At 39.9% G+C, this 24,926-nt stretch overlaps 2 protein-coding genes and 1 long non-coding RNA gene across 10 annotated transcripts in view; 2 read left to right on the top strand and 1 right to left on the bottom strand.

Moving 5' to 3' along the window:
* Positions 1-11,035, bottom strand: part of NGLY1 (N-glycanase 1) — a 28,399-nt gene extending 17,364 nt beyond the window's left edge. For both annotated transcript variants that reach the window (XR_016467719.1, XM_031590238.2), the window contains exons 1-4: positions 10,837-11,035; positions 10,494-10,608; positions 8,172-8,414; positions 3,084-3,243 (exon numbers count right to left, since the gene is read on the bottom strand). Coding sequence is in view for 1 of the 2 variants with exons in the window: in XM_031590238.2 (XP_031446098.2) it covers positions 3,084-3,243; positions 8,172-8,414; positions 10,494-10,608; positions 10,837-10,964 (646 nt within the window). In the remaining variant the exon portion in view is untranslated. The remainder of the gene's footprint in view (positions 1-3,083; positions 3,244-8,171; positions 8,415-10,493; positions 10,609-10,836) is intronic.
* A 103-nt stretch (positions 11,036-11,138) lies between these two features.
* OXSM (3-oxoacyl-ACP synthase, mitochondrial) lies at positions 11,139-19,144 on the top strand. 6 transcript variants are annotated; one of them, XM_090142545.1, is made up of 5 exons: positions 11,155-11,252; positions 11,413-11,473; positions 12,331-12,394; positions 13,725-14,742; positions 17,543-19,144. In XM_090142545.1, the coding sequence occupies exons 4-5, from the start codon at positions 13,760-13,762 to the stop codon at positions 17,943-17,945; spliced, it is 1,386 nt and encodes a 461-aa protein (XP_089998671.1). In that variant the 5' UTR covers positions 11,155-11,252; positions 11,413-11,473; positions 12,331-12,394; positions 13,725-13,759; the 3' UTR covers positions 17,946-19,144. The 6 variants fall into 6 exon arrangements, with proteins under 6 accessions (XP_031446099.1, XP_089998671.1, XP_089998667.1 ...); XM_090142541.1 differs by having other exon boundaries at positions 11,413-11,538; XM_090142542.1 differs by having other exon boundaries at positions 11,413-11,538; positions 12,331-12,437.
* A 743-nt stretch (positions 19,145-19,887) lies between these two features.
* Positions 19,888-24,926, top strand: part of LOC149917454 (uncharacterized) — a 48,454-nt gene continuing 43,415 nt past the window's right edge. For both annotated transcript variants that reach the window (XR_016467453.1, XR_016467452.1), the window contains exon 1: positions 19,888-20,484. This is a non-coding gene — a long non-coding RNA (uncharacterized LOC149917454). The remainder of the gene's footprint in view (positions 20,485-24,926) is intronic.

Here is a 24,926-nt window from a genome sequence, read left to right as displayed (position 1 = left end):
AATTTACACAAGGAGAGATCAAATAGTAAAACAAGAGTTTAGCTGAATTTTACAGTATCTACCCAGATCACCATTTCTTGGGCCTTTAGTACATTTTAGAAGTCTCATTAAAAAAAGGTTCATATGTTGCTTATTCACTCAAGAGAGAAAATCCAAGTGAAGACTGAATAATGGCAAACTGTATTTCAGGAACAAAAATCTGTACTCCCAGACACTACAGCTAGAGTGAGAATTAGGAAATTCTCAGAAGAACAAGTTAGACATACAGTGAAGCCAGGTGAACTTCCTCATGCCTCTCATGTTCCTCTAGGGCTATGAAAGAGATACTATACTAACTCTTCTTCTGCTCCTAAGTATTCTCTTTCTGTTCTTTGCTATTAACCTAAGAATAACAATTGCTTTTGATCTCAAATAATCAGATACCAGCAGCAGTATAGCCAGCCAGATGTAATATAAGCTGTCTGCAGGAAGTCAAGTACCACAGAACATGCATGCAGGTTAAGTAAATAAAGTTAAGCTTGTTTATAACCTCATCAAGAAACAGTTTTGTCAGCTTACTCAAAATGACACAGAATGTCTCTATTTTTCAACTCTGATTCTACCACGTCAGAACATCAGACTCTTCTGACTCTTTGTCCTGTGCTCACAACAGGTGTCTTCTCACATATCGTCAACTATTCTGCTGTTTGGAAATAATCCCGCTCCACCTGAAGTTATAAAATCCAGCCTTCTAAAAGAAGAGATCCACCTTTTAAACTCTTTATAGTCTTTAAATGTATATCCTGCTCTAATGTCCAAACATTAAAGGAAGTCTTCCTATTAACTCCACCATCTAGGTAATCACTCTGCAATCATAGGTACTAATATGTGGTTACTTTATGTACTACAGTTTGTTTATAGACACAGTGCTGACAGACTGCACTCATGAAGACAAAAAGTATTTAAGAAAAACACTGTTTAAAGGAAATTGTACCAAATTTGTGCACTCTTCTTTATCAGGATAGTGAAGGAGGAGTAGATGAGATGTATATTTTATCTAAATTCAATTCATATCTTCCTCTGAAGTACTCTGCCTGCTACAGAGCACTAGGGACTGCTAACTTCATTAAACACACACTGCCAAGAGAAGATCATCTGCTAATCAAAACCAAAAGAACTGAGACTTCAGACTGAATTTAATTAAGTAACAATGACAATTTTACTGTATTACTGCTTTCAAAATGTAGGCTTATGTGCTCAAACTTCCTTCTATGAGCAGAAGATTTTGAGCACAGGCAACATGCTCTTTTCATGGACTGCAACATGTAAACCAGAACCCTACAAAAATATAACCACTATTATATCAATATTCTTCTTCTTGTAAATAGGTCCTTCATGAAAAATTGCATGGAAAGAATGACAAAGAAGATGTACTTGAACAGAAAACAGCTCTCCGTGACGGCCAGCTATTTTCAACTGCACAATCAGTCCTTCTAATGGAAAGAGGTAAAGTGAAATAGTCAGAAATTCGTACTTCTGCTCAAATGACAATAGCCTTCCTAACACAGTCTTTAAGGACAAAATCCTAAGATGTCTGCTAAAAGAAGTCCTAAAAGCAAATGCCACCTAGCACCAAGCAGTTATTCCTGCAGGTAACAGCCTTAACCCAGCAATATACGAAAACAGAAGAAGCTGGAAGTGACAGTTAGCCATAAATCTCATAAGCAGTCCACTTCCAAAGGAAATTGTCTCTAAAGCTCTTAAAAATGGCTTCAAGTTGTTATAACTCCAGAATGGTGGAGTTCCATTCTGTGCCCCTTTATTTTTATCTAAATGAACTTCTGGAAATCATTTTGAATAGATCAGCTTGATGTCTAGGGAAGAAGCATCTGAAAATACCACCCTCCTTTCTTCCTTGCTTTCAAAATAGTGTATACAACAGAATTGAAACAGGGTCTAATATGAACATTTGTCTTTTTTTAAATAAGTGATAAATAAAAATTATTTAAATATCTGTATTTTACTTTAAATCACTGTATTTTACTAAAGTGCTGACTGAAAATGCTTTTTAATTATCTATGTAATTTACTACTCCCCAGAATACCTTTGCAAAAAAAAAAAAAAAAAAAAAGAGAAAAAAATATCAAGAAAGGTTCACTTATGTCAAAGGTATTACAGATTAATGTGGCTGTATCAGACAAAGTCATCCAGAAAAATGATGAGAAGAACTTACCTTTGGTTTGCAATCCCATTTGGTTTGCATTCCCATCAAGCTAGAATTTCTCTAAAGTCCTCTATCAAAGATTCACAGTGAAAAAGATCTTTTAAATCAAAACATAGTCTTGAACGCCCATTAAAAATATAAATAATCTTGTACAAATAAAATTTCACTATATTAATAAAATAAATCTAAACTTTAGTTAAAACGGCTTAGTGGCTTACTGGCAAACACTTGCACTTTCAAAAGAAATTAAGATTTCTTTTCTTCAATAAATAAATGACTACTGATGCTACAAATACTTATACTCATGCATAACTTTTGGTCGAAGATAATGGCATTTGAACAATCTTATTCATTTTAGCATTTGCAAGAATGGTGTTTCTTCTCATATCAGATTGTGTTTTGGAAAGGCCAAAAGCAAGATCTCACCAATAATATAATTCTAAAGAGAGAAACAATATTTTGGAATTCTTCTGAATTTGGAATTGTAGTACTGACAGAAAAGCAGTACTCTGACATTTCAAACTGATGACTATAAATAAAAATAGCTCACTTCCCTCTTGTAGTTATTTCACTCTAGATGCTCATTCAATTTGTCTGTCATAGCTTGCTGCTAATTCAGAAATTACGACTTCAAAATTTCCACATGAAAGTAGTAACAGATGGATGAATAAAAACAATCAGAAAAATAAAAATCAGTAGTAAATTAAATAGTAAAAAATATGAAAAGAATAGAAAACTTGAAAATTAGTAATGAGTAAGAGGGCAATTCTAACATAGAAACAGCACTTGGAATCTGCGTATATATGACCTAATACCCACACCTAAAGAATGGTAGATGTTTGAAAGAATATTTTTGCTTCCATATACATTGCAACATTACCTTTGTCCAGTCTTGCAGCTTGTGCTAGCTTTTTCTGAGCCTTCTCTTTCAATTGCTGGAGGGGAATCAAAGCTAGTGCTTTCCGCTGAAGAGAAGTATTCTCATAAGCTAATATAAGATGCTCACATTTGCTTTGAAGTGTTGTCAACATATCTGCAGCCTGCAAAGGATTTTCAGTTACAAAATGGCTTATAAGCCTCCTCTTTAAGCAGCAGAACCAAGCTCCTGCATCTAGCTCAAATCAGTCACAATCCTATACTCACAGTTGCATTATTTTTATCCTTAGTAAATAATGTAGAGTCAGGACAAAGAAGAATTTTTAAAAGACAATTCTGCTGACAAACTTCTGAACTTCCTTTAACCCATCCTCCTCCCCCCCCCCTTTGCAATATTTAAATATATTTAAAGTATAAAAATCACAGAACCACAGAGTTACAGGTGTTGGAAGGGATCCCAAGAGATCACTGACTCCAACCCCTTGCTAAAGCAGGTTGTCTACAATAGATCACACAGGCAGGCGCCCAGATGGGTCTTGAGTATTTCCACAGGAGACTCCACAACCTCTCTGGGCAGCCTGTTCTAGTGCCTTGCTGTAAATAAGTTACTCTGCCTTTTTATATGGAACTTCCTATGTTGAAGTTTTATGCCACTGCTTCTTGTCCTATCACTACTGAGAAGAGCCTGGCTTCATCCATTTGCCTCCAACCTCCCTGTAGATATTTATAAACATTAATCAGATCCCCACTCCCTTCCTCCCCCGTTTTCTTTTCCCCAGGCTGAACTGACCCAAGTTACTCAGCCTTTCCCATTCTCTAGCAATAGATCATGCTTCAGTTTTTAGTCTTATTAACTTTATTAACTAGCTTCTTGGCTTCATCAAAAATTCTGTTATTTCTTGAGATACGATACAATATAGCAAGACTCCCATGAATCACGGGTGCAACATATAAGAAATAAAAATGCTTTCACTAAAAAGACCATTCTAAATCTCTGATATCTAACAACACTGCATACAATAATACAACAGCTCACTGAAAAAACAAAACACCTCTTCCTGTGTGCACAAAATGGCAAAGCCAGAAGGTATCTCGCAGACTTCATTCTAATTAACACAATATATAGACCAAAATTCAATAGGTTCAGAGAGTTATTATTATAAGTCCTTGAAAAAAGAAAAATCAGAGATACAGATTTCTAATGAAGTACAACCATTGTAATATTTGTCTCTAAACTGTAGTTTTGGTCCCACCACTCATGCTGAATCACAAGAAACCTAGAAAAACGCACTGACTACAGCAAGTCTTTACAGAAGTTTCATAACCACTTCCAACAACCATTACAGAAGTGAATAAGTCAGTGAAACACAATAAGCAGACGTGAAATACCAAATGTAGAATGATTGGATGTACTTTATCTGCTTACTCACACCCATGCGGCATCATTTCCCTGACACAAATCTTTGGATAGGTAAGAAACAGCACATCTCAGTTCAGCATCCAACAACATGGGTTGCAGTGACCACGCTCTGGTCGAGTTCATGATCTCGAGGGATGTGGGCCTGGTGAAGAGTGGCGTCAGGACCCTGAACTTTGGGAGAGCAAACTTTAAGCTGTTCAATGGACTGTTGGCCGAGATCCCCTGGGATGCTGTCTTTAAAAACAAAAATGTTGAGGAGAGCTGGTTACTCTTTAAGGATGCCTTCCTAAGAGCGCAAGAACTCTCCGTCCCTCTGAACAAGAAAGCAGGCCGACGAGGGAGGAAGCCAGTGTGGCTCAGTAAGGACCTGCTGGGTGTGTTGAGGGCGAAGAAAGGTACGTACAAGCTCTGGAAACAAGGCCATGTCACCTGGGAAGAATACAGAGATGCCATCCGGACTTGCAGATGTGGATCAGGAAAGCCAAGGTGCAGGCGGAATTGAACTTGGCAAGGGATGTGAAAAACTTTCTACAGAAGACTTTCTACAGGCACATCGGCCAGAAGAGAAAGGCCAAAGCGAGTGTACCTCCTTTGGTAAATGTAAAAGGAGAACTGGCTACAACGGACAAAGAGAAGGCTGAGGTACTGAACGAGCTCTTTGCCTCAGTCTTCGCTGGCAGCCAGGATTCCAGTACTTCTCACGTCCCTGAGCCCTGCATCCCTACACCTCTGGGTGGGGATTGGGGTGGTAAATCCCCTCCCCGCTGTGAGGACAGAGCAGGTCCGAGACCGCCTCACGAGACTGAATGTGTACAAGTCTATGGGGCCGGATAGCATGCATCCCAGGGTTCTGAAGGAGCTGGCTGAGGTGGTTGCCGAGCCGCTCTCCATCATATTTGAAAAGTTGTGGCTGTCCAGTCAGGTCCCAGATGACTGGAGGAAGGGTCACGTCACTCCCATTTACAAGAAAGGGAGCAAGGAGGACCCCGGGAACTACAGGCCGGTGAGTCTCACCTCTGTGCCTGGGAAGATCATGGAACAGATCATCCTGGATGACAGGCTTGATCACATGAGGAAAGGGCCAGCATGGCTTCACCAGAGGAAGGTCATGCTTGACCAATCTGGTGGCTTTTTATGATGGAGTGACGGCATCGGTGGACAAGGGAAAGGCGACCGATGTCATTTACCTGGACTTGAGCAAGGCCTTTGACATGGTCCCCCACCACACCCTTATCTCCAAATTGGAGGGATGTGGATTTGATGGGTGGACCACTCAATGGATAAGAAACTGGTTGAAAGGCTGCAGACAGAAGGTGGTCATCAATGGCTCTATGTCCAGGTGGAGGCCGGTAACGAGCGGCATCCCCCAGGGGTCTGTCTTGGGACCGGTGCTCTTTAACATCTTTATCAGTGACATCGGTGACGGAATCGAGTGCACCCTCAGCAAGTTTGCTGACGACACCAAGCTGAGTGGTGTGGTTGACATGGTTGAAGAAAGAGATGCCATTCAGAGGGACCTTGAGAGACTAGAAAGGTGGGCCCGGGTGAACCTGATGAGGTTCAACACGGCAAAGTGCAGAGTTTTGCACTTGGGCCAGAGGAATCCCAGGCATCCATACAGACTGGAAGGAGCGGTCCTTGAGAGCAGCCCTGAGAGAAGGACCTGGGCGTCTTGATAGATGAAAAACTTAATATGAGCCAGCAGTGTGCCCTTGCAGCTTGGAAGGCAAATGCTATCTTGGGCTCCATCAAAAGAGGGGTTGGCCAGCAGGGACAGGGAGGTGATTGTTCCCCTCTACTCTGCTCTTGTGAGGCCCCATCTGGAATACTGCATCCAAGTGTGGAGCCCCCAGTACAAAAAAGACAGGGAGCTGTTGGAGAGGGTCCAGAGGAGTGCCACGAAGATGATCAGGGGACTGGAGCACCTCCCCTATGAAGACAGGCTGAGGGAGCCGGGTTTGTTCAGCCTGGAGAAAAGAAGGTTGCGGGGTGACCTCATTGCAGCATTTCAATACCTGAAGGGAGCCTACAAACAGGAGGGGAATCAACTCTTTGAAAGGGTAGATAACTGCAGGACAAGGGGAAATGGTTTTAAGTTGGAGGGGAGATTTAGGTTGGATGTCAGGGGGAAATTCTTTACAGAGAGAGTGGTGAGGTGCTGGAACAGGCTGCCCAGAGAGATTGTGGACACCCCGTCCCTGGAGGTTTCAAGGCCAGATTGGATGGGGCCCTGGGCAGCCTGGTCTAGTATTAAATGGGAAGGCTGGTGGCCCTGCATGTGGCAGGGAGGTTGGAGATTCATGATCCCCGAGGTCCCTTCCAACCCTGGCCATTCTGTGATTCTGTGAACATACAAATAATTTCATTTAAAATAGACAAATTCTGCTGAAGGATGCCTAAGAAGAAAACTTTTGGAAGAATTCATCTTGCACCAACTTATTTAAGACAATGGTTCTAAGGGAGAAAGCTTCAGAGTTAAACCAAAGCACCCTTCAACATTCTATCAAACAGTGTAACTGCTTCATTTTCCAAAGTAAGATGAGGTCTTACGAGTCTTCTCCTGCTAGACCAAGGTAACATCAGCTGAAAGGACGACTCTGCTTCTTTATCACCAGAGAACTTCATCTCAGCTTAACTAAAAATAAAATTTCTTTGCCTTGCTGAATTACCGCCTCACCCTTACAGTCTACAAATGCAGGTCACAATGTGTGAACTGAGATGTCAACAATGATAAACATATGTTGTAGTTTAACTCAGCAGGTGGCTGAGAATCACACAGCCCTCCCTTCCCAGTAGGATGGGGGTGGGAATTGAAAGGAAAAAAAAAAACAAAGCACAACTTGTGGGTTGAGATAAAGCCATTCACTAAGATAGAAAAAAAGAAAAGGATAATAATTATGACAAATGTATATATATATGCACATATAACAAGTGATTGTTCAGCACTGACTGATGCCCAGTTAGCCCCCCCAGCTGTGGAGGAGAGCAAGATGAACCCTCACCCCCTTCAAAACTCTCCTTCTTCATTATGTCACATGGCATAGAACATTCCTTTGGCCAGTTTAAGCCTGATTCTGTACCCTCCCAGTCCACTGTTTCTATGAGCTGAGAAACTGGAATGGCCTTGGCTCTGTACAACACTGCTTAACAGGAACTATAAACATCAATGTTGACAGCACATCATTTTTCTCCCAGAACCAAAACATAGCATCACATCAGGCACTCCAAAGGAAACAGTCCCAGTTAAAATGGAGACAACATACATGTCAGTTCTTTTGTTGGCTCTCAGACAAATACCGCAGTTTTAGCCTCCCTCTCTTCTTTGCTCCCCCTTGTTGCACTTTCCAATACAACTCAGCTACTTTTCATGATTACCTGATCAATAAAACACATCTATAGACATCTTCAACAAAATCCCTTGCTAATGTTCTACTTATGGCATGCTTCATGTTGAAGATCTAAAAAAACAACCAACCAACCACTACTCTAACCTCCTTCTCAAAGCAAGGCTAGCTATAAGATCAGACCAACTTGCTCAAGGCTTTATCCAGTCAGGTCACAAAAAGTCACGTTTGGAGATTAAACAACCTGAGCAATCTGTTCCAACAGTTGACTCCTTCAATCTTTATATTCAAGATTAGTGCTTCTCTAAAGTATTCAGGTAGTAATTACCATTTTGAGAGATTGCAGAAGTGACGTTTCTGGCTGCTGATGTTCAGGGGCAGGAACAGAGCCAACAGGTCTCGAAGGCTGATGTGCAATTGTCGGAGCACTGGCTACAGTTTCAGAGGATCCTGATCTGTGGACTTGATTCGACTCATTCAGCCTGCTACTCCTCTCTACAGCAATTAGATCTCTGATTTTACGTAGTTGCTCAATCGACGCCTCCTTTGGGAAAACCATGTGAGTTTCTCCCTGAAATTTGGGCAAATTAATACAGCAGTTAACACAGGTCTAAGCCAGCAATAGATACAGGCCAGTGACTAACAGCTATATCATTTATTAGAAGTTAGCCTACTAAGGCTTCACAGGACTTCACTTTCAGGTTGGGTTCCTTACAGCAGAAACTTGTAGATTTTTCAAAGCAGAAGCTATAAAATCAAGTACCTATAGTCAGCCTAGAGGAAAAGCAATCACAATAACACTTTGTTACAATAACTTTTGTAAGCAACTTATTTTGCAAACTAACACATGGAGAACAAAAGCACAGCTTGGCAGAGCAAGCAGCAGCAACAGAAACAAAAAAGAAAACAGTCAGTTCTCACAGTACATCAGTGAAATACCACACGACACAAGAGGATAGCCAGCATCTGGAGAAGAAGCCCTGTAATTATCTTCTATGCTCATATTTAAGTTTTCAGATGGGAAATGTTTTTCTTATTTAGACCTGTACCCAGCTGGAATGCTGGGTCCTATCTTTGATTGCAACATGATTACTGCTGACTACAGTAAAAAAAAAAACAACAGTAATTAGGATGGAATTAGTAGCAGTACACTTAACATACACTAACATGTTACTAAAAACATGGATACCCTGAAACATTCATAGTTTAAGTTTCAGTTTTTTAACCAAGTAATGTTTTTACCCACACTGTTACCTTAGGCACCCATCATTGTAGATGCAACACTTTACTTTTCACGTAGAGTCACCACAAAATTAAATGGATTGTACCAATCCAGAAGTCCTCTTTTTTTTTTTTTTTTTTTTTTTTAATTAAGTTAGCTCACCAGGCAGACAAAAGAAGGAACAATTGTAGCTACTATCGTTGGAGAAAAGTTTGTGAACTCCAGCCTCAGTTGGCACTATAACCAGAAGACTGAGCCAATATACTTTTAAAGCTCTGACAGAAGAGGAAGTAGCATTTTACAATAGGCCCGAAAATGACTAAGCTATTACTGCTTGAGTGCTTCACTCCCTGCTTGACTACCTCTTGGCTGAAACACATTGTTTCAAAGTAATCTCCTATGCATAAGTCTGCAAATAAACCTACAGACCATTTCTTCCTCTTAAGTCACCATTTCTTTCCACGTGCATTTATTTAGTTCCTAAAATCAGGATAAATAATGGACTTCACTGAAACAGAAGAAAGAAGTATCTCATGACAACTGGACCTACATAACAATGTATGTACCCACACAAAATTGCTGCACTAAACAGACAACATAAAGCAAAGCTAGAGCAAGATCTTTGCACCATTAAGCAAAAGTTGTTTCTTTCACCCCAGCACTGTTGTAAATACAAAGGTTGACTCTAGCTCAACAAGCGTTGGAGTTAAAATATATTAAGACAGAGACCATTTCAGCATGCAAAGCAATCTTTGAAATACATGTTTATGACTGCAACAGTATTAATATTCACTTGTTACATTGTTAAGAAGCAGTTTCATAATTATTTAACTGCATAAGTCCCACCATCTCACTACTTCAATAACCTGCTGCCCTTTTCACAGCTATCACAACAACACTAGTACTAGCAGCTGCATTGTGAACTGGCTAAAAACCAATCTCCAAGTAATGAAACAGTTTTCCATAAGATCAGCTCTCTTATATAACTTACTACAGGATCACATAAGCCATAATGGTGATGGGAACAAGCAGGAGAAAACAGGATTTTATTTATTTATTTATTTATTTATTTTTTATGATATGGAAACTAAAGCCTGAGGATACAGTTTGTTATTCATCTAATAGCAGGCTGTTAACCTGAGGGCTTTCACTTCAGTTCCCATCATTCTCACTGTGCCATACACCGCTTGCCATTACAACAGTAATCAAAATCAACTTTATTAAAGATCAGCTGAGCTCTGATTCCATCAGGATTTCTGGAGCAGCCTCACCTAAGTTTTCTGCTGGCTAACCATTGACATTTGCAAAGAAGGAGGGATAATAAACAAACCCTGGCTTAACATCTACTGTGCTGGGAAAGAAGAAAAAAAAGCAATTTAAAATCTTAGTTTGCAAAGTGATGAAGGCTCCAGAAATGATTATACCCACCTCTCGAAAGCCCATTTCAAACAAACACTCAACTGCTCCCCTGACAGGTAACAGCCTCGTGGAAAACGCCGGATTTCCATTCCGAATTGATCTGTATTTTTCTTCATAAGGATTTCTGAAGAAATCGAAAGTTTTGATTAAGTTTGCAAATTAAAGAAAACACCGAGAAGCAGGGTACCTACACTACGCGGCATCAGCCGTTTGCAAGACGCTTTTTCAAGTGTTTGGTTTCATCCACACCACATAGGCGACATTCGACACCCATCCAGAATTTGGACACCAGTCACGGCCGCGGCAGGGTGCCCATGAGGGGACGGAGGGGAGCGGACGGGACGCCGCTCACCGCAAGATGTTGTCCGCGTAGGTGAGGAGCAGCCGAGAGGCCTCCAGGAAGGTGTCCCGCGCGTTCTTGCACAGCTCCCTGACGGCGGGGGAGCTGGACGGCTGGGAGAGACCCGCAGTGCCCGCCATCGCGCCGGCTGCCAGCGTGCTGCGCCTCCAGCCCCGCGCTGCGCCAGGCGACCGCCGCAGTGCGCCTGCGCAGTCACGGCGCCGAAGTCGCGGCCCCGTGGGTGGGGAGCGCCCGTGGCGGCCGCGCAGCCGATCGCCGAATCACCGATTCGCTCTCTCCGCCGATCGTGACGTCGGGGATCGACTAGGAAGCCGTCGCATGCCCACCCCCCTGCCCGTCCCGAGTGGTGCGGCCCCGCGCCGGCGGAGCCAACCACAGCTGAGCGGGGGGGAGCGCGGCCGGCGGAGGTACCGCGGGGGCTCGGCGGGCGGGAGGGGTGCGGAGCCGGCGCGGGGTGGCTGCAGCCCGAGGGCGCCTGGGATCCCACGTCGAACATTAGGGACGTCCCGGGGTGTGCAATCGGCTGTGTTCTCTGCGAGAAACGAATCCCCCTTTGCTTTTCCGCAGATCAGCCGTTCTAATTGCTTGAAGACGAGCTGCCTTTCATCAGGAGCCGTGGCTGTTAGACGTGCGCTGGTTTCATGATTCCTGTAGTTCTCTCTCCACTCTTTACCTAAAACCCAGGCTAACTGGGTAAAGATAATTTAAACCGGCAAATTGGGATTATGATTTAAAGCAGGCTCCTGTGCACGTTATAAGCGCTGTTCTTGGCTTTTTGTTTGCCAGAAATGCTGCTACGCGCGTTTTGCTGCCAGAGAATGGAGCAGGTCGCTGCTATTTGCTAGAAGTGCATTACCCTTCTGCCGACATGTGTTCCCAGTTCAGCTCTTAGTACTGTACCAAGTGCTGTGTATTTTACCAGTGCATACCCTCTGATGGCGCAGAGCCCACGTGCCCGTGTGGGTTCCACCTTTGACCATTGTTTTGTTGCTGGAAGTGATTACTTCTGCAAAGAGTCAAATCCCTTCTGCTCCCATGTGTTGGATGCATGTAACGGGGGCTGAGGAGGGCACAGCACTGCAGCACGCTGCTCAGCCCGCTCCTTGCACCCAGTGTGTCCTGCCTGAAGTGCTGCTCGGCAGCAGCCCTCTGCCCTCACTTGGCATCATGGGGAGTTCCCATGGTGTTACATCCAGGGGAGCTGGGAGGGCTGCAGGCCCCGTGTTTCATGGCTTCTGGCAGCAGTCAGATAGTTCAGAGCCAGATCTGGTGTATCATCATATGGTGTAAGGGCCACAGCATTGTTGAAAAGCCTGCTTTCTGGCAGAACAGTGTTAGTATGTCATTTATCTGTATAATCGTTATGTTTCTATTAGACTATAAGTGTAAACATCACAATGTAGAGATGTTAGTCTGCACAACTGAAAAGTGATTGCAATCCAAAATGTGTTTGTTTTTTTTTTTTTTTTCCCTTCAATTTATAAGCCTTTTGAGGTGCTGCTGTGGTGCATCCATTGGAAGTGCTGTCCCCACCCTACTCTGAATATCCGTAAGCTGATCAGAGGGCTGGAGCACCTCTCCTGTGAGGAAAAGTTAAGGGAACTTGGATTGTTTAGCTTGGAGAAGAGAAGGCTCTGGGGAGACCTCATTGTGGCCTTCCAGTACTTGAAGGGAGCTTATAAACAGGAGGGGGAATGGCTGTTTATGAGGGTGGATGGTGATAGTACATGGGAGAATGGTTTTAAACTGAGACAGGGGAGGTTGAGGTTAGATATTAGGAGGAAGTTTTTCACACAGAGGGTGGTGATGCATTGAAACAGGTTGCCCAAGGAGATTGTGGATGTCCCATCCCTGGAGGGCTTCAGGGCCAGGCTGGATGTGGCTCTGAGCAGCCTGGTCTGGTGGTTGGCGACCCTGCACACAGCAGAGAGGTTGAAACTAGGTGATCATTGTGGTCCTTTTCAACCCAAGCCATTCTATGATTCTATGAAGAATGGGTGGAGATAGGATGGTGAGGAGACTGTCTGAGATGCCTGGTTGTGTTAGTGTCAGGAAGAGATCCAGCTCCTAACCTGTGGACTAACAGTGGTGTTACCTTGTTTTCTAGCCTGTTCTGGCTGACATAAGGGTTAATACTGTGGCATCCTTAGCATGATAATGCTAGGAAATTTTAGGTCTCTCTGAGAAGGATGAAGTTGTATATGCTTATTGTTGAGGACAGCTGGTAGTTCTGAGGCAAGTTTGCAGCAAAACCAGTGAGTGCCTTGCAGCCCACAGAGGTGACACATACTACTCCTGATGACAGACATAGAAATTACATCCCTTCCTGCAGTGTTGACACTAGGGTTTTGTGTAAAGAGCAGCTTATTAACTTGGCAAGATCAGACTTGGCGTTTGTAGAGTTAATCACACGATACTTCTCCCTCACCTTTGGAGAAGAGAAGGAAAGGAAGAGTGCAAAAATATAGGATAAACTAATTTATTAAAAGAAATGCGAACTAATGCAGAATAATTAAGAGTAATAAATCGAAATGAACAAAAAATAAGGGAGAGCGAACCTGTGCGAGTCTTTATAGACAGGCCCTCCACTGCATACGTACTGGAAAAGACAAGAGAAGTCTTCCCTTGTCACCTAGAATCAGAAAATCCTGTGGAGGCTTCTGGGAAATGCAGTACAGCCCAGTGTGTCTTCCTCTTGGAGAATCAAAACTTGTGTGAGGCTGCTAGAAAACCAGGAGACACAGCTCTGCAGTGCACTGTGCCTCTGCACCAAACACTCTCTTGCATGATGTCATGGTATGGAATACTGATAAAACCAGGACACAACGTTTCTCACACTGTCTGTTTTATTGTTTGTGTCTTTTTTCCTCTCCCTGCAGCTACAGGAATGTGCACAGATTGATTGGTTTCCACCATGTTCTCAAAGTGCTCACGGGAACTGTTAAAGGTTGCAAATCTTCATCTCCAGAGTCTGAATTTGAATCCGCTTTTAAGAAATCACAGGAGAGCTTTCAGCAAGTCACTGCCTGCGTGTCGAAGGAAAGTAGTTGTTACGGGTATTGGCTTGGTGTCTCCTCTGGGTGTGGGGACCCAGCTTGTGTGGAAGCGCCTTCTCCAAGGAGACAGTGGGATTGCATCACTAGATGGGGAAGAATATGCGGGCGTTCCATGCAGAGTGGCTGCCTGTGTGCCACGGGGAGATGAGGAGGGCCATTTCAAAGAAGAGAGCTTTGTTTCAAAGTCAGAGATCAAGTCCATGAGTTCTGCTACTGTCATGGCCATCGGTGCAGCAGAGCTGGCAATGAAGGACTCTGGCTGGTCTCCACAGTCTGAAGAGGATCGTTTAAGAGCTGGTGTGGCAATTGGAATGGGAATGGTTCCACTGGAAGAGATTTCTGATACAGCTGCTTTATTTAAAACAAAGGGTTATAACAAGGTCAGCCCATTCTTTGTCCCAAAGATTTTAGTCAATATGGCAGCAGGTCAGATCAGCATTAAATACCAACTGAAGGGGCCAAATCACGCCGTGTCAACTGCTTGTACCACTGGTGCGCATGCTATCGGAGACTCCTTTCGATTCATTGCCTTGGGTGATGCTGATGTCATGTTGGCTGGAGGGACTGAGGCTTGCATTAGTCCTTTGTCCTTGGCTGGATTTGCAAGAGCTCGAGCCCTAAGCACTGGTTTTAATGCAAGCCCTAAAATGGCATGTCGGCCATTTGATTCACAGAGAGAAGGGTTTGTAATGGGAGAGGGTGCTGCAGTGCTGGTCTTGGAAGAGTACGGACATGCTGTGCAGAGAGGTGCTAGGATCTATGCAGAAGTTTTAGGTTATGGACTGTCGGGCGATGCTTGCCACATAACAGCACCTAATCCGGAGGGAGATGGTGCATTCAGGTAAGAGCTATATGTTGATTACAACAGCTGCCTCATGTATTAATTATAAAGGCTACATATATTTGTTGCTTTGTGGGTTTCCTAGGGAAATGCTATTCAGTCTTGAATTAATATTCCAATAGCTGAGAAACTGCATTTTACCAGCTCTTAGTAAAACGTTCCACAATGTTGTTTTTTTTTTTAAAGAAATTGGATGAAGGCCAATTCTTGCTAGAATCAACCTTTTTGTTGATGAAAGTCTTCTCTATGTGAAAACATCTTATATTTTGTGCCTTCAGCTATTCACACAAATGAGTCCCAGTGGAAACCTTTTGTTTATCACAAGATCTTGTGACACTACAGAAACTTTTGAGGTTCTCCTTCACCCTTTGTTGTAGAGACTTTTCTCTAATAACAATATGATCTCTAATAATCTAATCTCTAATAACAAATGACTTGGCCTACTTTTGCAGTGAGGTTTCTTTAAACCTCACTGCAAAAGTAGGCCAAGTCATTTGTTATGTTCTTGAAAGGAAATAACATTCCTTAAGAAATACCACATGATAAGAGGCAATCTAGTTTATTATAATATGCTTGGAAGATTTTACTAGAATAATCACTATTAGCATTAATTGTGATTATTGGTATTTAGAAAAATCTGTGACTCTTTCTAGGGAAAGTATTTAGAGAGCTTGGCTCTGCTACAGTCATGATTGAATACTTAATTCTGGTTAACAGTATTGATGAAAATGCATAGCAGAAATGCACAATTTAGTAAGATTCTAAAACTTCATTATTGTTAATCTCATAAGAAATAGTTAACAAATAGTATCTATTTAATCTTTATAATTGGACTAATTATCAGTTGAATTAGATACGTATGCATTGTTTGTGAGCTTTATGTAGGCCAAATGTCTGCAGGTTTAGGAATATCCAGTAGTTTGTGTTAATCTGAATGTATGTGAATATTTGATAACAAAATTCAATCTATCACTGTGCGAATAGATCAAGATTCTGTGTGGTATTGTAAAGCTGAGCTTGTATCTTTATTAGATAAACACATTTTTCAGGAGGTGTAATATATCAGATTTCCTTCTGTGCTATGATTCATAGCTTATTGTGCTACAGACTTAGGTGGGAATTGAGTAATCATGAGTTTCTTACCTGAGATTTTCAGACTTGTGTTTACCCTTGAGATGATACAGCAATATTTTGTAATAGTTTTTGCATATTTTATGATTGCAATAGCATATAAATTGAATTCACAGTAGGAAGTAGCTGAAAGTTAATCTTACTATCTCCAAAATATTGTGCATTTCTACCCTTGAGATGAGATAATACATTTTAATACAATCTTCATACTAATATTTGGTTTTTGCAGTCGTGTGTGAATCAAATCTGAAATGTATATGCTTCTCTTACTTCTCTGTAGGAATTCTATTTGCCATGTCAGAAAATTGCAGGGGAACATATATTTTGTCCTCGTCTAATAATTGCTTCAATTGGAGATTAAAACATGTTGGAATGAACCTAACAGGAAAGGAGAAGCAAGGCCGGACTCAGAAGTGTGTCTATGAAGTGTTGTGTTCTACACAATAATCTGTTATCTCATTAAGTAATTATGTTCCTTGCAGCTTTAAATTAATGTATCTATTTCCCTCAATGTTGATCAGTAATTGTTTTTGTCTGAATGCTGGCTTGCTATCTAGTGACAGTGAGAATCACTGAACTATAACCTAAGCTAAGCTGGATGCTTCTGGGAGTAGAAAGCTGTAATGGAACATTTCAGTTTCTCCAGCAGCTTGCGCTGCCTTTTTTCTTGATCTTCCCTTTTACTTTCTTAGTTTTCATAAATGTCAGGAGTCAGTGATCTTTTGCAAGAAAGGTTGTGTGAATGGTCACCTTTCTATAAGAAATTGTGGAAAAAACCAACACTATGGAGCTGTATCTTCCGATAAAATAATAATATATAATCATATTATTAAATAAAAAATTTAATAAAATAGCATGGTTTATACAGGCATTTGTAGTAAACAGGTAATCAAGAGCCACAATGGAACACGTAGTATCAGAATGGATGAGTGTGACATTCAGTAAATTTCATTTTAATATACAGGAATTTAGACTATCATCTTGCTACTCTAGAGAAAGAAAGTGGATGATATCTTCTCACCTCTAGAAAGCATGCAAAAACAACTCACAAGGAGTATAACTTTAGAATATTTCTTGCATCTCCAAATATTTTCTTTGGATAGAGCATTTTTTATTCTGATTTCCTAATACTGTAAATGTAATGATAAATAAAAGGTAGAAACTGGGGAATCTTCTTTTCCTTTACAAAGCCAAGGGGATTTCCTGGAGCACTGTGCTGAATGTTTCATTAATATCAGCTATACTAGAGAAACTTCACTGAAAGGAATCTTCATTCTGGTAATAATTTCAGGTAGTTATTCCTCTCAAATGTTTTAAAATTTTGCTTTGAAGAGGAACTTTGACATACTAATGCCATCTGCAGAAATTATCTTCTTTCTTTCAGCTTGTATTTTTTTCAACTGTGGAATTAAACCAAGTAAGTTTTTAGTAGGAAATGTGATTCGATAGTGGACCTCACCACTGCTGTCTTTCTCGAATGACTAAATGTAGATGTTAGTTTAGTTAGATGAACACCATCTCTTCTCAAAACTAGTAAAGTATGTCGTGCAGATTTCTACATTTGCTAAACAGTTTCAGACACTCTGTGCCTTTCCTTTTGGTTTGAACACATGACGAAAATATAATGGAAAATTCAGCATTCTGGTGTTGTTTGTTTGTTTTCTCTTAGATGCATGTCTGCAGCAATAAGAGATTCTGGAATCAAGCCTGAAGATGTAACATATGTCAATGCACATGCAACTTCTACTCCTTTAGGAGATGCTGCTGAGAATCAAGCAATCAAGAAACTTTTTAAAAATCACTCACGTAATCTTGCAGTCTCCTCGACAAAAGGAGCAACAGGACATCTTTTAGGAGCTGCAGGAGCTATTGAAGCAGCTTTTACTGCGCTGTCCTGTTACCATGCAATTTTACCACCTACTTTAAACTTAGAAAAAACAGAGCCGGAGTTTGATCTCAATTATGTTCCATTAACAGCTCAGGAATGGAGAACTGGAAAGCGACGTATTGCACTTACAAATTCATTTGGCTTTGGTGGTACTAATGCAACTTTGTGCTTTGCAAGTGTTTGACTTGTGCTGTGCATGTTGTGAAAAGTGGCACTCAATGATTTTCTGTACTGCCATCTTTGTTGTATACTATAATCTTTTCTCAGCATTGAGATTTGATACATAACTTTATTTACTCCAACATTTATATCAGTAATTCTTTTAAAAAGAGAGAATTTCTTTTTCTCGTTTTAATAAAAAAATAAAGACCTACTCTTCATGTGGTAAATAAGTTTCTATTTTTGCTCAAAAAGGAGACTTGTAGCAAGTAATCTGAGTAGCATTGTTTTGTGAGAAGAGGATAAAAATGATAAATTCTGTATTTCAGTGTAATGATACATTTATGATCACTGTGTCTTCATTGGTCTCCATCATTTTTGAGGCCAAATGATTATCCTCTTGTGAACTCTGACTTGCTTATTGACTGAAAGACAGTTTTTTTCTTCATGTTTTCTCCTTCTGTTTAATCTAAATTTGTTTCCTATGATGTTCTTTCCAGTATTCAGGATGGAATGCCATCTGGCTGTGCATATGGACATGAGTTCTATGTAGTGAAAGGAAAAAATGGACATTCATGCTTTTGCTAGGCTCTTATATCTTGTCTTGTCTTAGCTTGTCCAATGTGAGCATAAATTATAAATTGATATAATGGATTAGGTAGTGCTCTTTTTTGCCATTGTGTCTATAACGCTGCTCGCTGTGCACTGGAACACTGTGTTAGGCACTGGAGTGGAAGATACTGCCTCTCAAGAACATGGATTTCTGCTAATCAGCAGCATTCTGCTTTTAGTTTTGGCACGAGTTCTGATGTTGGTATGATCTCCAAATGCCTTCCAGGCAAAAGATAATCTGAGTATTGGTGTAGGTTGATGGGATTTTCGTCTGTTTTGGCTGACAAAAAGCCTTACCCAGCACCCACTGCATTTCCACTATAATTCAACTCTAGTATGCCAGCATCTCATCTAAAGCCTAAGAGCTTAATTCTTGTCTTCTAACTTTATTTTAATTTTCTGTTGCAATTCCAAGTGGGCTTTTTTTTTATTAATCTGATTGTTTGATTTTGAATAAATTAATTGTGAATGCAGAAGTGCAGTCATGCCAGTTGTCCTTGAAGATGAGATGTTTCAGTCTTCCAGCTTCCTACTTAGTTTCCCAGTGGCTGAGAATATCACCTTAGTGCTTATACCAGTCTCAGAGTTATGATAGAGGGAAAAAAAAATGATATAAGAGTGTAAAAGTAATTGAAATGCAGGTTAAGTAGTGGAGTTTGCTAATTAAGCTGGATCAGAAAATTATCACTAGAAAACTATCACTGGTGTTTCTTAGCCAGCTTCTTTTTTGGTATTAAAAAAAACCAAAAAAAACCTAGATACTAAAGAAACATATTTTTAAACTCTTTTCTGTAATTACGCAGAATTCAAGTTATCAACAATCAATTTCTAAGTTTGAACAATTAAGGCAGAACCTACTGTATGTCAACCTGATGAAGTGTTCATTTAGAAAACAAGTAAGAAAAACTACTACTGAAATTATGAGGCTGTATAATCAATGAAAATTATATAAAGGAATATTATATAATTTAATAATATTAAGATGTTATAATAATGAAATAAGCAAGAGAGTTAGGCACAGCGAGACAAAGAGAATAAATAGGAGGCTTACCCATGTCATGGGCTTGTTCAGGAAACTCCAGTGGAGTGGATCTTCCAAAGAGAGAGAGATCCTTCTGCACTGGTAGTCAGCTCTTAAATGGGTCTAGGAGAGGTGGAGCCAGGCTCCACCCCTTCCTGCAGCACAGGTGAATTGCTCACCTCAGGTGACTAATCAGAGGTTCAGGCCGTGACTCAGCAGTTCCCATACAGAGGCACATACATGTGATGATTAAGAGGTCTCAAATAAAGAAGTTGCATTTTATTGAAAGTTTTATAAGTATACTGCAATTTACACAACTGTAGCAATCCACTGATCAACCTCTGTTTTTACTTAATTAGATTTTTTTTCCCTAAAATTTGGCACAGAAATTACTCAGAAACATTTATGCAAAAGGGATGCTGGCTAACGAGTTAGGACCATACAGCTGTGACTTGATAACTTGTATGATGTAAAAGATTTATGACATAGCTCCCATTTACCTATTGCCTTTCTAGTTCTATTTTTTTCCACCATCAAAAGGCATTTCAAATACTGTAGACTTGCACACATTCTTCCACACAGGTGATACACAGAAGATAGTAACATAGGTTGATAAGATTTCTGACAGTGAATCATTCTTTTCTGATTTTTTTTTTCATTTCCATGCATTGTATTGCTTCACTAATGACATTGAGGAACAATAACAGTGAGTGGAAATGCTAGGTCACGGCTTGAACCAGAGATTGAGCACCTAGTAGGAAGGCAGGGCCAACCCAGGCAAATTCAGGTACAAGCAGTGCACCTGAGTGACTGGAAGGGGTGGATCCTAGCTCCACCCCTTCCCAGACCTCATTTAAGGGTTGGCAGTGAGGGCAAGGGTGTTTCATCTGGAGTTCCTTGATTACCTGAGGATCTTCTAAGCCTTCAGAAGGTAAGAAGCTTTTTTTCTCTTATTTTTGTGCCTGCTGCTGTTGCATTTGAGCAGATCCTTGCTTGCTGTAGCCTGGTGTCTTGCAGCTCTGCTGTCTTGTAACGTGATGGGAGGAACAACAAGTATATGTACTGCATGGCCTGTGTATCTTCCATGCTCTATGAGGATAGAAATAATAGATGACAATGCTTTTTAGTTATAAAATTTTACATGAAGATAGTGTGGTAGATAATCAAATATTTTAGTAAGTGTAAAATATGGAAAAGATTCTTGAGCACTCTAATTGATTTACCAAAAATAGAAAAATGAGGTAACTAAAATAATAATCAAACGTACTGATAGTGACTTAGGTTTTCTTATGCAAAGAAAAAGTAAAAATGGATTCAATTGTTCCTTGTAGCATCAGTCAGTGTTTCAGCCAAGTAGTGTCTTGATGGTACATGTATATGTGAAGTTTGACATCCTTATAGCTGTTTTACTTTATTAAAAGAGTTTTCCTGAGTATTATGTTACCTTTAGCGTTTATATGTAGAGGCAGATTGGCTTGCTGGATTTGAAGTAAATGGCACATAAAGTAGCCATATCACAGGTAAATTTCATTCTGGATAGAGATTGCTAATGGGCTATTATGAGGCTTAGCTATACTCCAAAACCTCGTTATTTAAACTAATGGTCTTAATGATGTGAAACAGCATAATTTTAGCGTTTGCTGTCTTCTCTGAGTAGAAGGAGAATAATGAGAAAAATACAGAAAACAATTAAGACTTTCAGAAGCTGAGCTGGCACAGGGCAATGCAGTTCAAACCAGATTGATGTGAAATAAGCCTGAAAAAAAACATGTTACCAAAGGGAAAATGAAAAAGCATGCTGCCAGGAGAGCTGGGGAATTTGCTATGAGGAAAAATGTCTACAAATCTCTCAGCTGATGGTAATTAATAGCAGCAGTACAATGAATGAGAATCTGGATTGCATGCAATATTAAAAGGCACAATATAAAATTCAATATTACTCTCTGCAAATTACATGCAAAAAGAAATTAATTTAAGGAAGTCAGCCTCTAAAAGCAAGCTAGCAGCAGGATTGTGAATTTGGAGGAAATCATGCAGTGAGTTTCTTCTGGAGATGACTTTTTTTTCAGGCTTCTGTAAGCAGGGGTGGAATTTAGGAAGATGAAACACTGCTGCATTAGCGTGGACCTGAAGTATAGTCTAGCTAAACATCCACTCTTGCTACATAGCTATAGATCTGTAATTAATGTTGTGACAGAGAGAAATGCTTTACTCTCTTTCAGCTAGCAGAGATCATGGCCTCAGGAGCGCTAGATGCGATCTCTTGTGTACAAACCATGGAAAGACAGATGATACTACTGCTTAGAAAAATAGAAATTGGAATGACTAGAAAAATCATCTTTCACCACACTTCCTCTCATTGCAGTTTAATTATCTGCTGTTGGTAACCTTTAAAATATGAAAGCTCTGTGGTGATAGCTATCTTTGATAGCATGACTAGGGATAATTTTAAGAAGCCTGGATGCAGTAGTAGTGTGCTTTCTAAGGATTTATTAAATTAAAAAAAAAAAGAATAGTTCCAAAGTTGAACCCTGTCAGTGTGAATTTTGTTTGTACAAGTTTTGTTTTTATGTACTTCTTTAGATTAGTCAATTTTTTCCATGCATCCTGCTGAGCTGATCAGGGACTACTTACTGCTAATTACTGCGTTATTATGATAGCTACTCACATAAAAGGAAAATAGATCTGTCTCCATTGCTGAACTATGAAACAGGCAAGTTGAATAACATGATATAACAGAAAGCTTTCCCTTAAATGTACACTTAATAATAACAGGTATAGTGGCCCAGAAATTGCCTTGTAATTTTGGTGTCGATAGTAGTCAGGCCAGCAAAGCCTGGAAAAGCCAGCAGTGGCCTTGTCGTGACACCAGCCAGCTCCCTCAGAGCTTGTAGGCATGTACCACCAGGGTCTATGTCCAGTTTGTTTAAAATGTTCCTCCTGATCTTCCACTGAGGTGGAGTCTGCCTCACCTTGTACAAATCAGTGTGTTTTCCTGCCTATCTGCTAATTATTTGCCTTTCTCTAGCATGGAAGCTTTAAATGTAACTTTTTTGATAAGTCATGAATCAGCTTGCGAACTCGCAGGATGATTGTTCCTTGTTCTATGACCCATCCCACCCTACCTAACAGCCACAGATGGGACAGAATCATGTTGAAGGTTGCAGAGTATTTGGGATTTGTGTTGAGTTTTTGTTCTTTCAGAGCATTTGAGGTGGCCTGAAGTGAAACCTGCCTTTTAGCTTTGGGACCAGTTATGGAATAGGAAATCAACTGGTACAGATGGCTCCAAAAGCTGGTTCCTAGTTTTTTGTAAAGTAAATTGTCTTTCCTTTTCCTTTTATCTTCAAGTTTGCTTTCATGAAATACATTTTCTGATACAGAGGAGGAAAAAAAATTGTGATAAAAGATGGGAGAAGCTTTACTAGTTTTCATATGTGATTGGGAGTTGAAAAAATCCATTAGAAATTGATTTTTCTTTTTTTTAAACAATACAGGTAGTATTTCAGAGGTAAATGACTTATCAGGTGATGTGAAGAATGAGTGGTATAAATTTGCAAAGAGATTTATTTTGCATCTGTTGTTTAATAAAGACACTTAGTAAGGCTTTGTATTGACTGTTGATGTCAGAAAAAATGAATATGCTTATATTTGAATCTATGTTCATGTCTTTATTTTAAACAAGGTAGAGCCAAATCTGAATATAGTTAGCACAAGAGACATTTCACTATATTTTCTGAGCATTGTATTGAATATTTCTACCTTGGATTTTAAGCAGTCTTCCATACTGTGTATTTTGATCTGTCAGCAGTATGTGCTTGTCTTATTTTCAACTGGGAAATGTGTTGCCATACTACAGAGTGAAAAAGAATGAATTACTAAGTTTTTCTTTCTCTACTTTTTTTTTTTTTTTAGTTAAAATCTTCTCTTGTCTCTTTATCTAGTTTGTATATAAATAATACATTGCCACTTGATTTTACTACTTGAAAAAGGAAGAAAACCTTTTGACTGTATTTTCTCAGTTTAAGTTATGAAGGCATGCATCATTTTAAGGCAATTAAGATACCTTAAAAATAAGGGAATGTATTTTACCTTATTTTGTAAAAGCACAGGTATCTAAAAGAAGTCAAGCCCATTCTCAAATGCAGTTGAGCGTGTTAATGTTCTTATTTACTAAATGATAGAACATGCTAATCACACCGATTTGTTTAATGGCTTGTATAAAGATGGCCGTACTCTAACTTCTTCAGTAGAAGCAAAAAGGACTAAGGTGCTCTCACTGTACTTGAAACACCTAAATGAGTCCTTTTCAGTCAGAGGCTTTTTTTGTGATTTCAGTCATCCTAACGAGGTTCATGCCCTTGCATATATACTTATAAGTATTCTTACCTTCCTTTTTTTTTTTTTTAACACAGAAGTTAGGTTTCACTTGAAACAGACAGAGATTTGATCATTCAGAACCTCAGTAAGTTTGGGCTGGTCTTCCACTACTTCTGTTCATCATCTGGGTAGAATCAAATCTCCCTACCTCTTATATTGGGAGAGTAACTAGTTGTCTGGAGTAACTACTTGTGATTTGATGATAGTCTTGGCCCAAACTCACTAGTTAGCTTTCACAATGTAGGGAACTGAAAATGGATTTATCATTTTATTAACTATAGTTAATAAAGTTAATTATCGTTATTAACCACAGTTAATACTATAGTGATAATGTTCTCTCCTTCTGGATATTTCTATTGAGATCATAAGCTCTTCAGTTTGATTAGCATAGATTGGTTCATCTCAGATTATAAATAATTCTGTATGTATCACATTTTAAGAACAAACATCTATTTCCTTTTTTTTTTTTGAGAAGACAGGCTCCCATTCAATTTCTAAAGCTAGCATCAGCAACAGAAAAACTGGAAGAAGACAGTTTCATAAACTAAGCAAAACATGTAACAGTTTCTCCTTGGGCATCTCCAACTTTTGTAACAACAAAGATCAATATTAACGTGGTAGCAGAGCATTCTTCTACCTGGAGTTATTAAACTGTAAAGAAATATGCTAGTATCAATTGCTTGAAGTCAGTACCTTTGTGTAGGAGGCACAATAATTTTAATATGACAGGTAATATACATGAATATCAACTGGTACTATATAAGGTTATTGTGACAAGGCCTCTGGGAAAATATGTTAACAGCAGTGAAGTGTAGTAAAATAGTAACAAGAGGGATTTAAGAGGGGCTTGTATTCATAAGGAGCAAAAGAAAGATAAAATAGGAACTATAATTTCATAGGTCATTCCATAAGTAATGCCTCCTGTTTATTTCCAGGGGAGCTACAACAAATACAAAGAGCACAGTAACAGTATTTGATAGAGAAAATTTTCAG

Source organism: Phasianus colchicus, chromosome 6 (assembly GCF_987193195.1).
Source record: "Phasianus colchicus chromosome 6, bPhaCol1.hap1.1, whole genome shotgun sequence".
NCBI classification, from domain to species: domain Eukaryota; kingdom Metazoa; phylum Chordata; class Aves; order Galliformes; family Phasianidae; genus Phasianus; species Phasianus colchicus.
The sequence above is the reverse complement of the archived record's forward strand: the minus strand, read 5'-3'. Positions and strand labels throughout refer to the sequence as shown.